This window comes from Nilaparvata lugens, unplaced genomic scaffold, assembly GCF_014356525.2.
Source record: "Nilaparvata lugens isolate BPH unplaced genomic scaffold, ASM1435652v1 scaffold6654, whole genome shotgun sequence".
NCBI lineage: Eukaryota > Metazoa > Arthropoda > Insecta > Hemiptera > Delphacidae > Nilaparvata > Nilaparvata lugens.
The window spans coordinates 611-16,664 of NW_024092405.1; the positions used below are offsets into that span (position 1 = coordinate 611).

The following is a 16,054-nucleotide window of genomic DNA, read 5'->3' on the forward strand; positions in this document are numbered from 1 at the left end:
TATTGTTTGAATGCCAGACATTATAGTAATCATCGGTTAAAACATGACATGATAAATTGACGGTAGGTACCACATATACTGACTGTGTAGAAAACATATACTTCCTATGTAATATGTACCTTGACTTGTTAGCCTATAATGTGTATTATTTTGTGTTACTAGTTTCTGTGTTTGTATCAACTATTCATATGACTACTCGTACAGTCGGGTCCTGTAGCTTTTTCTTATCGGTGGAGGGCCACTAGACTTCAATACTACCCTTTCAAAAACATCCAACATTTTGAAAATGTATCTTTTCATAAGCAACAGAAGCTCTTTTTCATCTTTTCAAAAGCAACTTGTTGCATCCGAAAAGATATACAAGGAGCATTTCGAGTTACGTCCTTTTAGCACAACACAGCCTGTCAGCTGACATTCGTTCAACAAGCTCTTTCCATTGTTGGTGATACGTTGCAGCTCTCTCATTCATGAAGAATCTCTGTGTGTAGGGAGCTTCCTCCATCTAGGGATCTAGGGTCTCTAAAGCCTGATGTTTTTGCAACGCCGTAATTATTTCCTTGCCTATATGCCGTTTCAAAGCTATGGGATGCGTACTGTACAACATATATGAATATACTAAAACCCTAAATTCCGTCCTGCATATAGATAAACGTGACGTGTGGTTAATGTGGTAATTTGTTGTTTGCAGGGTTTGTTGGAGGCGAACGACATCCACAACAATGGGATAGCGGGGTTCGGGCGCCAACCCGACAGTGACAGTGGTGCACTGCGAGATCCACCACGGACAGACGGGTGGCTTGTACGGGCTCGGCCAGTTCATCGACAACCGCATCCATTCCCACAGCAACCCCACCGCAACGAGATCTACAACGGCCATCAGGGTGGCGTCTTCATCTTGGGCGAAGGCCGCGGCTTGATCGAGCATAACATGTGGCTGCGGCATAAGGACCCTTATTACTGCCTTGGCGGCTCCACCGGTTTATTACCGCGTGTCAGCGCGTTCTACTGACTGCTACAAGTCACCACCGGTTTCTAGTGGTCGGTGATATCTGTAATAATAATAATAATAATAATAATAATGCTTTATTTTCATTTTGATTTTACAATAATATCTTATAACATAATAAGTCTTAGCATCTGAAGCTTTGCTTTCGCCGTCAGCTCGAGTTGAGTTTAATTCTCATTTAAACATTATAGCGCCATTGTGAATAAATAGATATAAATAGATACATGTTACACAACTACACTGTATTAACTACAATAAACATATATACAAAAATACAATAATACTATATTAATTCATTATCTGCCGATTTTTTTATAAATTAACAGGAAAAATATCTTCACTAACTGTAACCCTATGATGAGAGAGTCCCCTCCTCTCTTTCCTTTTCTGCATGATTCAATTTTTTTTTTCTTTTGTATTCTTCATAGAAATCTTCAGAGAAGTAATTAATCCACATCATTCATGGCCTCTTTTATTAATTCTTGAAAAGTTTTGTGAAAGTTGAACCTATAAATGGATAAACAATAATAAATCTTTGAAAGTTATTCTCTTTAGATTGAATGTCAATTTTTCTCCTTAATAATTGAAATTCTCTATCAGGAACCAACGATAATTCCACGCGCACTTGCAGAATTCAACTAGCCCTCGCCAATTTCCGCCGTTAACAACTTCTATGTATTCAACTTCTGATAGAACTGAACTACCCAGCCACTTTCTTCTCCATTCTCTCAGTACCAAGCACCTTGCAACAAAATGAAAAGTATTCTCTCTTTCACCTGAATTACACATTGAACATGTTCCACTCCTACCCTCTATCCATGGTCTATCATTCAAGTATAGCATTTCTCCTCTCACTTTCATTATCCACCCTATATCTGACAATGAAAACTCCTCCTTCAGGTAACCTTCATCCTCCAAGTTCACACTTCTAAGTTGTTATATATCACATGATATCGAGCTGAATTCGCTGCAGTTTTGAATTCCTCCTTATGTTTAATCGCCGTTAACTCACAAACCTTATTTAATTCATTCTTCCAATTAGCCAAATTGTCCAGACTTAGGTTAATGTCGGCATTCAATCCTTGTGTTATATCAAGCCAGCTCTTGTACCAAAATATTCTTCTTTTGATAACTTCAACTGCTAACAGTTTTGGTAAACGCCAGTCCTGCATTGTCATCACCTTGTTTATATAATTAAAGTGCAATCGAAGCGTATATTCAAATAGCGGAGGCTCTCCTGTTTCTAGAAATAAGACGTAGCTGGGCGTATTGTAGGGTAAGTGAAATAGTCTTTTGATGAAGAAACGCCACAATTTTTCCACCTGTTCATATCTTCTGTATCCCCAAACCTGAGAAGCATACACCATGATTGCCCTCGACACTGCTCTGTACAAAATCCACTTAGCAGTCAACGGAATCTTTTTATTACTTATCAATTGCTCCCATCCTGAATTTAGACCCGCTTTAGCGCTACTCAATTTTTCCTCAAGGTGTGGATGCATATTTAGTGAGGGTGTCAGCAATACTCCCAAATACTTATATTCATTTACTTTCTCTATTCTTTTTCCCTCAAAAAACCATTTCTCCTGCCTTCCTTGCCTTCCACCTTTTCTAAAAACCATTACTTTAGATTTGTTCAGGTTCACTCTAAGATTCCACCGTTTGCAGTAAACCTCTAGACTGACAATCATATCTTGTAATTCTCTTTCCGACTCAGCCAGCAACACAATGTCATCTGCATACATGAGTAGTTTTATACGAAGGTTGCCCACTCTTGCTCCTCCTCCCAATTCACCCTCCAAATCATTAATAAAAAGAGAGAATAGAAGCGGGCTCATCTGACAGCCCTGTTTCAAGCCTACTCCTGCGCTGAACTCCTCCGACAGGCCCTTCTCACTCCATACTCGCGCCTTGGTTCCATCATTTCCGCAATAAATATTGCGGAGCATATTTATGAACTTCGTTGATATCCCCATGCAAGAAAGCTTATAGAAAAGCGCTCGCCTGTCTACTGTATCGAAAGCGGCCGAGAAGTCGACATAGAAACAGAAGAGTTTACCTCGTTTTCTACTAATTTTCAGATTGACTATCGATATTAAATTGAATATATTATCCACCGTAGAATACCCCTTCCTGAAGCCAGCCTGATACTCGTTCAATATTTTATTTGTTTGAACCCACTCCTCTAGTCTAATCAATAGATTTCCTGCGAAAAGCTTTGCAATGGCATCTATGAAGGCTATACCTCTGTAATTCATTGTTAGATTTACATCTCCTTTTTTGTGTAGAGGGAAAACTATCGATACTTGAAATGAATTTGGAACATTTGCAGTTCTGTAAATATTATTGAAAATTCTCGTGATTCTTCCAAACAATTCCTCGGTGCCATTCTTATAAAATTCATAAGGTATGCCGTCCAGTCCTGCTGCTTTATTATTCTTTGCTTTTCGCAAGAGTACTTTCAATTCATCCACTTCAAAATCTCTGTCTAGGATATCATTGCAAACCAACGGCTCTGCGTACAGAACTGGATCGGTGCTAACTGGTGGATTCAATAAGCTCTTAAAATGTTTGATCCAATCATCTGCGTTTATGCTGTTTGTTATTCGCCTGGCGGATTTTTAAAGAGTCTTATCGCATTCCAGAACTTCTTCGTATCATACGCATTTTTTAGCTCTTCATAAATATTCGCAAGATGCATTTCTCTTTTGGTTTGACATAACTTCCTGTACTTCTTTTTTTCTTCAATATACATATCTTTCACCGTTGCCGTGTTACCCTTTCTAAATAGATTCAAAAGACCAAACATCTTATCTCGAGCTCTTCTACAGTCGTTATCAAACCAGGGTTGTCTGAATTTAGTACGACCTTGACCGTGAACAAACGTTGAACAAGCTGCCTTCTCTATACAATCGCAAACCTCTCTTATCGCCATCTGATTATCGCCATCATCCTCATAATTGACTGTTTCTGATTCTCTCAATTTTGCTGTTAGTTTATCTTTATAAAACCGTTCATCATTCCTACTCCATATAAGCTTTTTTGGCAAGGTCTCACAGTCGTTATTCTCGTTACCTAGTACTTCATTTCTGAGTTGTAAGCCTAATGGCATGTGGTCTGAATATGATTTTTCTATTACTTCGAAATCATTCACGAATTTCAGCAAATTTCCCGCCACTGCAACCAAATCATTCACTGCAACCAAATCATTCACTGCAACTCCCATGCCTCCAATAAACGTTAATTCACCTAGCTTATCACTAGGCGTTCGCCCATTGAGTACAATCAAGTTATAATCATCACATAGTTCTAAAAACCTCCGACCCCTGTTGTTCCACTCTTTATCTTTCGAAACTCTCCTGTATGCAAACCACTTATTATCCATAGGTAAACTTTCATCATTATTAACTGCATTTCTCCAATACGTACATTCATATCCCCTATCAGTATAATATTGGACACTACATTGGAATACATAAAGTTCATCAAGCTCATAAAATCATCATTCCAGTAATTACAGTTTAAGTAAATAGGCAACAAGTTTATTTCTACCTGAAAAAGAGAATTAATATTTACAACTAAATAACTATTTATACATTTAAAAGTGAGTTTTTTACAGTGCATTGACAGTTTATTTATTCCCAACATCATTCCTCCACTAGCTCTACCAAATTGTGATTGTCTTATTGCGCCTTGCCACCTTAACTCAAAGTTATGGAAAACATTTTCATAATAAGTAACATCTTTATCCTCAACAAAAGTCTCAGCAAGGCAGGGTGATATCTGTATTCGCCTCACGTGTTTGTGCTGTCCACGTTCGCAGCAGATGATGTCGAATCGATGACATGAATCATTTTGTAGTGGGATAGCACTAGGTGAACTAGAGACTCGACTGCACTGGATATAGAGTGCTGTCTTTGAGTCTTTCAACCCGGCTCACCCTGAGGGTTGAAGGTTGGGGCCGGCAACGATAAGATAGCCTTGGATGCAGTAGCTAGATTTTAGGAGTTGATAAGTGACGTCGTTCGGCCCCTCGAAATAAACTCCTAATAGCCGCCTCTCTTATTTGCAAAGTCCAGAAAGTTGGTTATGTATTATAATTTAAACCATTTATTCATTAATGCTCATGTTTTCCTAGTTTTATCCCAACCTAGCAAATAATAACAGTTTAGTTTGTTGAAACATCAACTTGATAAATAGCCTACTTCTAATGATAAATCTATAATATAATAAAGGAAGGAATCGGCTTATACATGTTGGGGATAGGAAACACACAAACGACGCATCATCACGTCTCAACTACTCAACTGATTAACTTGAAATGTTGCTTATAGATTCTTTATTTACTGAGGATGGTTATAGGCCTTTTTTTAATCGTTCAAGATCTCAGTAGATAGATTTTGTAAAGTTTTCAGTTGCCAGGGTTCACGGGTTACACCTGCTAATGGACAATTATTTGCTCTTCAAATATGAGTGCTCTACAGTAAGATTGTAAACTTTAATTATATGTGTCTGTTTTTGCAGTGACTCAATGTGGATTGTGAAGACACAGAAGGGGACGCATTTGGATCTTGAATCATGAATGTTGAATCTTGATGCTCACAGAAAAGGAAGTTTAACACACATTAATAACTATTATTTAAAAATTGGACTGTAGTGTCGTCAAAAATACGAGTAGATCAAAATTGAATTATCAACTAGCAGTTGGTCATGGATAGTGAAATAGATGAGTACTATAGTGAGGTCTATAGAGTAATATAGAATCTTGGCCCACAGATATTCGTAAATTGGGAAACACAACTTTAAAAATATAACATTGAAATATTGAAATATTATTTGCAGGATTGAGACCACAATAGAGGCATAAAGTCCCTTGATAATTTTGAAAACAGAGACGTTATAGTGAGGTCCACGTTATAATGGCAGTGGAGGAAAGTAGGAGAACAACGTTGCCAATTATCTGCCTTGCCACTGCCTTCTGAAGAGGATGGCTTGGTCAATTTTACCACCAACTTTGGTCAATATCTATAGTTAGTTCCTAAAGGTAGTGGAGAAAAATAGAAGAACAACATTGCCAATAATTATACATAAATATCAGATGTACTGGTATCAGCTATCCTCTTCAAAAGACAGAGAATTGGCAACGTTGTTCTTCTATTTTTCTAGTGGAGAAAGATAGGAGAACAGTAGGGCCGATTCTGTACCTTCTATAGAGGATAGCTGATACCGTTAAGCCTATATCTGATCTGATATCAACTGTTCATTCTTGTTAAAAATAATTAATTATATTTCATTTGGGATTCCATCCCTTCCAGTTAGGCCGCAACTCCACCTCAGCATCTTCATTTCAGTGACCTCCAGTCTGTGTTCATGGGCTTTCTTAACTGCCCAGGCCTCCGCTCCGTATGTCAACGCGGGCCGCACGACACGACTGTTTTATAGATTTTGCCCTTAAGTTTTTCATTCCTTCTATCACAAAGTATTGCAGTCAATTCCCTCCAATTCATCAATTAATTTACTAGATGTGCTATTTCGTTGGCCTGTTCTCCGTCTGCATCAAAGGTTGAGCCCAGCTAATAAGAGTATAGAAACTCTAACCTGTACTAAACATGATTATTTCAAGTATGCATTGTGATGATCTATGAATTAATTTCTATTATACATTATTCATTATCTCATTTCCATTTTCATATGATGTGTCTGATAATTCGTGAACTGTGATTCCATTCATTCATCTGTGAATTTATTATATTGTCATCCAATTTATCTATGTTCTGTTACAGGCTCTGAAAATTGATGAAATGGAACAAATTATTTGGACAAGACACTAGAAAAATTCTACTCGGTCGGTTTTGTAATCATACCTCAAGATACTTGCGAGATCTTCGTCTGCACTGCACTACCATTTCAGGTAATTATCCAACTAGCCTACTATTTTGTATTCATTTCAGTGACAAATATTCATTTGTACCATAAATGGATAAATGAACATCACAACTGAAATAGAGAGCAAACCTTTGTTTAGGAGGAAATTAAAAGACTCGAATAGTGCTTTTACAGTGCAACAGAACTTTTCGAATCAAGACAAGTTGAACTCATGATTGCTGTGTTCAGAAATAAATGTATTAATACAACGTTATATGTATGCTACTTTATTGTATATGACAATTGTAAATATTGGTGACATACTCAGTTATGCAAAATAAAGGTTATAATTATTATTAAATACGTCCGTTCTTTAGACCTCACCGCTCGGTGAGTGGTACCATAGATATAGATAGCATAATTAGAAGTGCCATAGTAGAGGGCGTCTATGTGACGCTGGTAGTCTCTCATACTGTGCCGTTCTTATAATCTCACCCGTCCAAAACAGTAATAATTGACAGTAGTCGACAGTAGAACTTCCGTCAGGAACTCCACACTAATAAAAAGCCATTCGTATATTTAATACTGTATACTATAATATTATTATATGGGCTGGAATATACTACCACCGTTTGTATGTGTTTCGTATGACAAAAGTGTGTGAAGGAATGTCTAAAACTTGGGAATTCCAGTCGCGATGCAAATCATTCATTCATTCACTATTATAATTTTTACCACACTTGATTGTTTCTTTTCAGCCATTGGTGATAAGATGCTAAAACAACCATGCCGTTGGCGGTATTCGAACCCACAACCAGCACAACGCAGCCAAAGCAGCTGCTTTAGGCCGGATTGTATTTTTAATTATTTAAAAACTATTTAAACAATAGATACCAAATCCTCAAAATTGATAATAAAACCAGCCTTGATTATAGTCTTGCACAGGGAACAGTCCTGTTTCCGATTCTCTTCCTAATCTACATGAATGATCTTCCCAAGTTAGAATTAAAAAATGGAGTGTCAATCGCTTTTGCCGATGACACTTGATTGTTATTCAAGGGAGCCAATTGGGAGGATACTAAGAAAGCAGCAGAATCCGGCTCAAAATAGTGAAATCCTGGTTCTACTTCTTCCTCACCCCCTGTTTCTCTTCCCGATATTTTCAATGCATGTTAGTTAACATAACTAAGTTGCATGTTATCCCTTTATGATTTTCTTGCATTATTGTTAGTCATTGAACACTCAGCATCTGTGCTCAGGTTTTTTCAAACCTTGCAGGGACTTGGTTTAATATATCTATATTATTTATCCTATTTGATGTGTAATGGAATCGATTAACTGTTGGTTGAACTAATTTGATTTATGATGTAATTTAAAATTTGTAACAAAATAATTAATATTGATTGTATTCAACAAGAATTACAGGTCCTAACTCTCTAGGAGTTGGATACAGAATTAATAAAAGATAATGCTGTTATATTATAATTGATAAATAAGATGTACTGATCAAATAATGAGGGGTTAAATATCGCTTGGCTAACGAGAGGTTAAATTTGGATCTTACTCTTTATCTCATGAGAAAGGTTTTAATTGTAAAATAATTAAATGTAGAATGAATAATATAATATTTATTGATAATTTAAAAAGAATTATTTTCAAAAGATAAAATATGATTTCAAATAATATTGACAAGATATACCCTCAGATAAAAATAATATAATTAATTTGGCACTCACTCTACCCAAATGGAGACCCTCTCAGTAGGGAGAAGTCGGGCTGGTTGATCTGCTGTAGATGTTTCCAGGTCCCGTCCTTACCACCGACTGCCTAGAGCCTCTCATTTTTTCCATAATTTTACTTGTCATGAATTTTCACCGTCGTCAACAATTTATCTATTCATTGTGAAAATTCATGGCAAATAATAAAAATTATGTAGTTCTATTACAGATGGAATTTCATTTTTCATTTTATATTGTATTTTAGTTTTTTATAATCATTGTTATTGTAATTATGTTTTGGGAAAAATGAAGATTTGATTTGATTTGCAGTCGTCGCCGCCGCACCACGATCAATCGGCGGCATCCCCATCTAGTGGTGGTGGATCTACATGCAAGGAGCATGCGCACTACCACTGGATGTGGATGCTGGATGAGTTGGGCAACCTCGGCCGCTCCAGTACCAACTGCCCGACCAGGTGTTGCTAACCATATTCGGCTACTTGCTGTCGGTTTCAGGGCATCAGCTCTGGTAAGTAGCAAATTAACAATAATTATCTGTGGTTTTATTGAATTATAATGTCGCATCCACACTATCGCCCAAGTGCGTACTAATGACGACGACCGCGAGAGTGTGGATGGGTGGTTTGCCAGTGCTGGTCTTGGTTGGCCTACGCTGGGCTGGCCGACGCTGGCCGACGTTGGGCAAATATGTAGCTACAACAGCTGAAACCATACAGGCTATACCTTACTATCATTCTCTAACTTATTGACTTGGACTCTTCAGGTATTATGTGTGTAGGTGTTGTGATCGAATTCCCATCTAGCTGTTAACCCTGTTGTCAATATTTGCAGTAGCACAAGTCTTCGGGGTGATTTACAGCATTCAATTTGGATTACTGTTTAGTAATAATCATTCATTATTTAGCATTTGAATAAAATGCAATTTCTCATGAATTTTCATCTGTAGACTGGCTGGCCGCTATGGCTTCGAATAAAATGAGCGCTGCTATCCAGAGATTGTCAGTTTGGTGTAAGCGTGAGCATACCTGACGGAAGTTTCTCCTCGCCTGAATATATATCATTTAAGCCGTCAATGTGCCTCACGACTGTCATACTTCAGCCGTGACCGACAGTTTAACGTGCCCAATAAAAATGCTTACTTTCTTGATCAGATTATTTATAGTTTTTAGTATAAAAGATTTTTTTTTCAAAGAGCAAGAATAAGAGTTAACCTGATTTCAAAATCTCAGTCCAAGTAAACTGAAGATCAGTAGTAAATTATACAAGAAAATTTACAATAATCAAAAATAAATAGCTGTAAATTCTGCTCAAAATAAGATCTAGTTGCACGAAATTTGTTTAATAACTGATTAAATTATTAGATTTTTCTGTATTAGCTGTTATGCTACTATAGCGGTGACTGAGGACTCTATAGATTTGTTTCTATAAGTATTTCAGAAGAAGTTGCTGTTGTGGGCTGTACAACTCGCTTTCCTGATAGATTTCCCTTTAAGAATCTGATCTGTTTCATTTTCATGATGGCCTATGGGCTATGTGAGATAATGGGATGATTTCCAGTAATTTAACCATAACTATTGAACGGTTCATCAGAGCCTTATTTTGTAGCAAACGTTTGGTAGAATATAACATTTTTCTCATCATCATATACCGTAGTTGAAAATTTTGTCACTGCAATTAATAATTCAAACTGAGAGATTTAATGCTTCAAAAAAGCAGGACCGCATCTCTAGTAGAATTTTCCCTAGTTTTTTATATCTCTAACTTTTGTTAGCTTCATAGTAGCTTTGTACGCATGAGGACCTTTTTTGTATAATATCAAATTGACTGTTGAGTAACAAGTTCTAATTACTAACTAAAGTCAAGAGTAAAGAGCTATTTTATTCGATTTTCATATATCATTATATACCGTAGTTAGTAGGTATAGCATAAAGTTTACTATAGTTCTGTTCATAGATAGCATACAGCTTTTGAATTTGCCGTTGATAACCTAGTTTGAATTTGCCGGTGAGCCAACATGATAATGATTTCAAAACCTTTGAATAATATAGATGAAGAGTGAATCTTTTTATGATAATTCTTTCAAACGTATAAAGACATTAATCTATAGTTATAAAATTCCTTATCTATAAAAAATCATTTGAGACCATTGATGTCGATATTTTTTCCAACTGTTTCAATTAAAAGTACTTTATTATTTTTTTGCGTTGTGTAGTGGTACGGCTGGGTACCTGCTGTTGAGCTAATCAGCTGTTTGATGTTCATTATTTTTTCAACTATGAATTGCGTTAATAGTGCTTCCAATAAACAGGATAATTGATAAATCAGAGAATAATTTAAATATTTTATTCGAACGTATCAATTGTTAATACCTAATTATTTTTCATTATTATTTTGCGGTGTGTAGTGGTACAGCTGGTTACCAAAATCCGTCTCCATCGAGGTCAGTTACGTTGCAAGCACGCGTTGCATTTTACCTCCTGTGTTTCTTCTGAAACCCTGGTATTGGTTTTTGATTTTCCTATCTCTCCAATGTTAAATTTTGGTTCAAGTGATACAGAATGACGTCAGGGTGATACAGAGATACAGAACGGCGTCCATCTTTGATTTGATACAGATATTATCATCTCTACAGAGGATGAAATCCAAATAAAATTTATTTGAATAATTCTCTATTATATCAGTGTTTAATGATATTTAGATAGTTTTTAATATTGGTTTCAATTGACCTACAGATTTTTTGGTTATTTTTTTTTTGTGACTGAAAATTGTACTCAACTCAAAATGAATTGAGGTTATGAAAATATTAACCATCGATAACCATTTTTTGGAATTTTTAGTCTGAATCTAAATTTAAAAGAGGAATAGGACAGTTTTTATCTCATCTCTCCGATCATTTGATTTAAATTATATGTGGAAATAATTAAAGAATGAAACTGTTAATTTGGTAAACAGATACAGGAATTTGGAGGTTAGCCTATTTATATTTAGCATATTTTCTAGTTTTATCCCAACCTAGCAAATAATAACAGTTTAGCTTGTTAGAACGACAACTTGGTATACCGGTAAACCTAATGATAAATCTATAATGTAATAATGGAAAGAATCGGCTTGTACACGTAGGGGATAGGATATTTTTCAATGACGCATCATCCCCGGAGACGTCACCACCGTTCAGCTGCTTTTGTGATAATGCATATTATAATTTGAATGAATTTATGATTGATTATTTAAATTTTTATTGAAAGTGGTCACTGTTTTATTTGCCATTCAATAGTTGTTCTGTAATTATGTGTATTGAATACAATGAATGAAACAGAAGGTATGGAGATATCTCAGTAGTCGAGTTTGTGAAGTTTTCAGTTAGTCCCTAGCAAAGCATGGGTTACCTGCTGTTGGTAATATTTTGTTTTTTTATTTGACCACTCTACAGTAATTGTACACAATAATAATATCGTGGGTCTGTTTTTGCAGTTGCTTGGTATGGATTGTAAGACACAGAAGAAGACGCATTTAGATGTTTTTGGATCTTGAATCTTGATGCTCACAGAAAAGCAAGTCAACCAGACAGGTGAGTCACACAACATTAGTATACTTTTACTCAAGTAGGCCTATACTTACTTAGTACTTACAACTTAATAGTTGCTACAATACTATTTTTCTGGCTATCAAGTTTGTCAGTGGCTCAATTCAGGGCAGTATTCCACCACCAATTCAATTCAATACTAGCAGATAACCCGTGCACCGCAATGGGCTAATTAAAATGTTTACAGACTTAAACTTGACCTACCTTAATCTTGGAGAATAAGCTAATAGGCTAATATTCTTTTTATTAAAAGAATTATATAACCATCCACGTGAATAATTAATAATCTATATGCAAATTATCAAGTTAATCAGTCCAGTAGTTGAGGCGTAATGCTTGATACTTGTAGATATCCCACTAGTAGCGCGAAAGCGCCGTGGTCGTCCCTGCGGAACACCCGTCATCATAGAATTCGTGCAGGCTATAGTAAGGCTTTTGTGTAAGTGTCTCTTCTGGAGGTCCTTGAAGGTGCCTATGCTTTTGATATTTTTCATTTCTTCTTCTGGGAGATGGTTGTAAATCCTGCTGCATCTGGTTGTAAATCTGGGCCCCTCTTGCGCCAGTCCAGTTCTCACTGTCAGTATATGGTGTCATATGTCGTCTTGTGTTGTATCCATGTATATGTTGGTTCCGCTGGAAATAATCCGGTATTCTTTCAACCATCAGAGCTGATTCAAAGACACGGGAGTGTTAGTATTCCAGTCTCAAAAAATAAAGTTTTGCAATGTGCCAGGTGGTCTCATTGTTTACAATTCTAACGATCCTTTTCTGTAGGTGAAGAAGCATGATTTTTTCAAGTATGCATTGTGATGATCTATGAATTTCTATTATGCATTATTCATTATCTCATTTCTATTTTCATATGATGCGTCTGATAATTGGTGACTGTGATTCCATTCATTCATCTGTGAATTTCTTATTTTTTCATCTAATTTATCTATGTTCTTTTACAGGCTCTGAAAATTGATGAAATGGAACAAATTATTTGGACAAGACACTAGAAAAATTCTACTCGGTCGGTTTTGGAATCATACCTCAAGAAACTTGCGAGATCTTCGTCTGCACTGCACTAGCATTTCAGGTAACTATCCGAATAGCCTACTATTTTGTATTCATTTCAGTGACAAATTTTCATTTGTACCGTAAATGAATAAATGAATATCACAACTGAAATAGAGAGCAAACCTTTGTTTAGTAGGAAATTAAAAGACTCGAATAGTGCTTTTACAGTGGTACAGAACTTGTATTTTTAATTATTTAAAAACTATTTAAACAATAGATACCAAATCCTCAAAATTGATAATAAAACCAGCCTTGATTATAGTCTTGCACAGGGAACAGTCCTGTCTCCGATTCTCTTCCTAATCTACATGAATGATCTTCCCAAGTTAGAATTAAAAAATGGAGTGTCAATCGCTTTTGTCGATGACACTTGATTGTTATTCAAGGGAGCCAATTGGGTGGATACTAAGAAAGCAGCAGAATCCGGGCTCAAAATAGTGAAATCCTGGTTCTACTTCTTCCTCACCCCCTGTTTCTCTCCCCGATATTTTCAATGCATGTTAGTTAACATAACTAAGTTGCATGTTATCCCTTTATGATTTTCTTGCATTATTGTTAGTCATTGAACACTCAGCATCTGCTCAGGTTTATTCAAACCTTGCAGGGACTTGGTTTAATATATATATTATTTATCCTATTTGATGGAATTTCATTTTTCATTTTATATTGTATTTTAGTTTTTTATAATCATTGTTATTGTAATTATGCTTTTGGGAAAAATGAAGATTTGATTTGATTTGCAGTCGTCGCCGCCGCACCACGATCACTCGCGGCATCCACATCTAGTGGTGGTGGATCTACATGCAAGGAGCATGCGCACTACCACTGGATGTGGATGCTGGATGAGTTGGGCAACCTCGGCCGCTCCAGTACCAACTGCCCGACCAGGTGTTGCTAACCATATTGGGCTACTTGCTTTCGGTTTCAGGGCATCAGCTCTGGTAAGTAGCAAATTAACAATAATTATCTGTGGTTTTATTGAATTATAATGTCGCATCCACACCATCGCCCAAGTGCGTACTAATGACGACGACCGCGAGAGTGTGGATGGGTGGTTTGCCAGTGCTGGCCTTGGTTGGCCTACGCTGGGCTGGCCGACGCTGGCCGACGTTGGACCAATATGAAACATACAGGCTATACCTTACTATCATTCTCTAACTTATTGACTTGGACTCTTCAGGTATTATGTGTGTAGGTGTTGTGATACAGAATGACGTCAGGGTGATACAGAGATACAGAACGGCGTCCATCTTTGATTGATACAGATATTATCATCTCTACAGAGGATGAAATCCATTAAATAAATTTATTTGAATAATTCTCTATTATATCAGTGTTTAATGATATTAGATAGTTTTTAATATTGGTTTCAATTGACCTACAGATTTTGGTTATTTTTTTTTTGACTGAAAATTGTACTCAACTCAAAATGAATTGAGGTTATGAAAATATTAACCATCGATAACCAATTTTGGAATTTTTAGTCTGAATCTAAATTTAAAAAGAGGAATAGGACAGTTTTATCTCATCTCTCCGATCATTTGATTTAAAATTATATGTGGAAATAATTAAAGAATGAAACTGTTAATTTGGTAAACAGATACAGGAATTTGGAGGTAGCCTATTTATATTTAGCATATTTTCCTAGTTTTATCCCAACTAGCAAATAATAACAGTTTAGCTTGTTAGAACGACAACTTGGTAAGTACGGTAAACCTAATGATAAATATAATGTTAATAATGAAAGAATCGGCTTGTACACGTAGGGGATAGGATATTTTTCAATGACGCATCATCCCAGGAGACGTCACCACCGTTCAGCTGCTTTTGTGATAATGCATATTTAATTTGAATGAATTTATGATTGATTATTTAAAATTTTATTGAAAGTGGTCAGGTTTTATTTGCCATTCAAATAGTTGTTCTGTAATTATGTGTATTGAATACAATGAATGAAACAGAAGGTATTGGAGATATCTCAGTAGGTCGAGTTTGTGAAGTTTTCAGTTAGTCCCTAGCAAAGCATGGGTTACCTGCTGTTGGTAATATTTTGTTTTTTTATTTGACCACTCTACAGTAAGATTGTACACAATAATAATATCGTGGGTCTGTTTTTGCAGTTGCTTGGTATGGATTGTAAGACACAGAAGAAGACGCATTTAGATGTTTTTGGATCTTGAATCTTGATGCTCACAGAAAAGCAAGTCAACCAGACAGGTGAGTCACACAACATTAGTATACTGACTTTACTCAAGTAGGCCTATACTTACTAGTTACTTACAACTAATAGTTGCTACAATACTATTTTCTGGCTATCAAGTTTGTCAGGGGCTCAATTCAGGGCAGTATTCCACCAATTCAATTCAATACTAGCAGATAACCCGTGCACCGCAATGGGCTAATTAAAAATGTTTACAGACTTAAAACTTGACCTACCTTAATCTTGGAGAATAAGCTAATAGGTAATATTCTTTATATTAAAAGAATAATATAACCATCCACGGTGAATAATAATAATCTATATGCAAATTATCAAGTTAATCAGTCAGTAGTTGAGGCGTAATGCTTGATACTTGTAGATATCCCACTAGTAGCGCGAAAGCGCCGTGGTCGTCCCTGCGGAACACACCGTCATCATAGAATTCGTGCAGGCTTTAGTAAGGCTTTGTTGTAAGTGTCTCTTCTGGAGGTCCTTGAAGGTGCCTATGCTTTTGATATTTTCATTTCTTCTTCTGGGAGATGGTTTAAATCCTGCTGATCTGGTTGTAAATCTGGGCCCCTCTTGCGCCAGTCCAGTTC

The 16,054-nt window shown here is 36.3% G+C and overlaps 1 protein-coding gene across 1 annotated transcript; it reads left to right on the plus strand.

Moving 5' to 3' along the window:
- Positions 1-688: 688 nt before the first annotated feature.
- On the plus strand, positions 689-1,009 carry LOC120356395 (the record flags this gene model as incomplete). Its single annotated transcript, XM_039445332.1, has 1 exon — positions 689-1,009. A coding segment is annotated over one exon (321 nt), but the record flags the coding sequence as incomplete, so codon positions are not given.
- Positions 1,010-16,054: the final 15,045 nt, after the last annotated feature.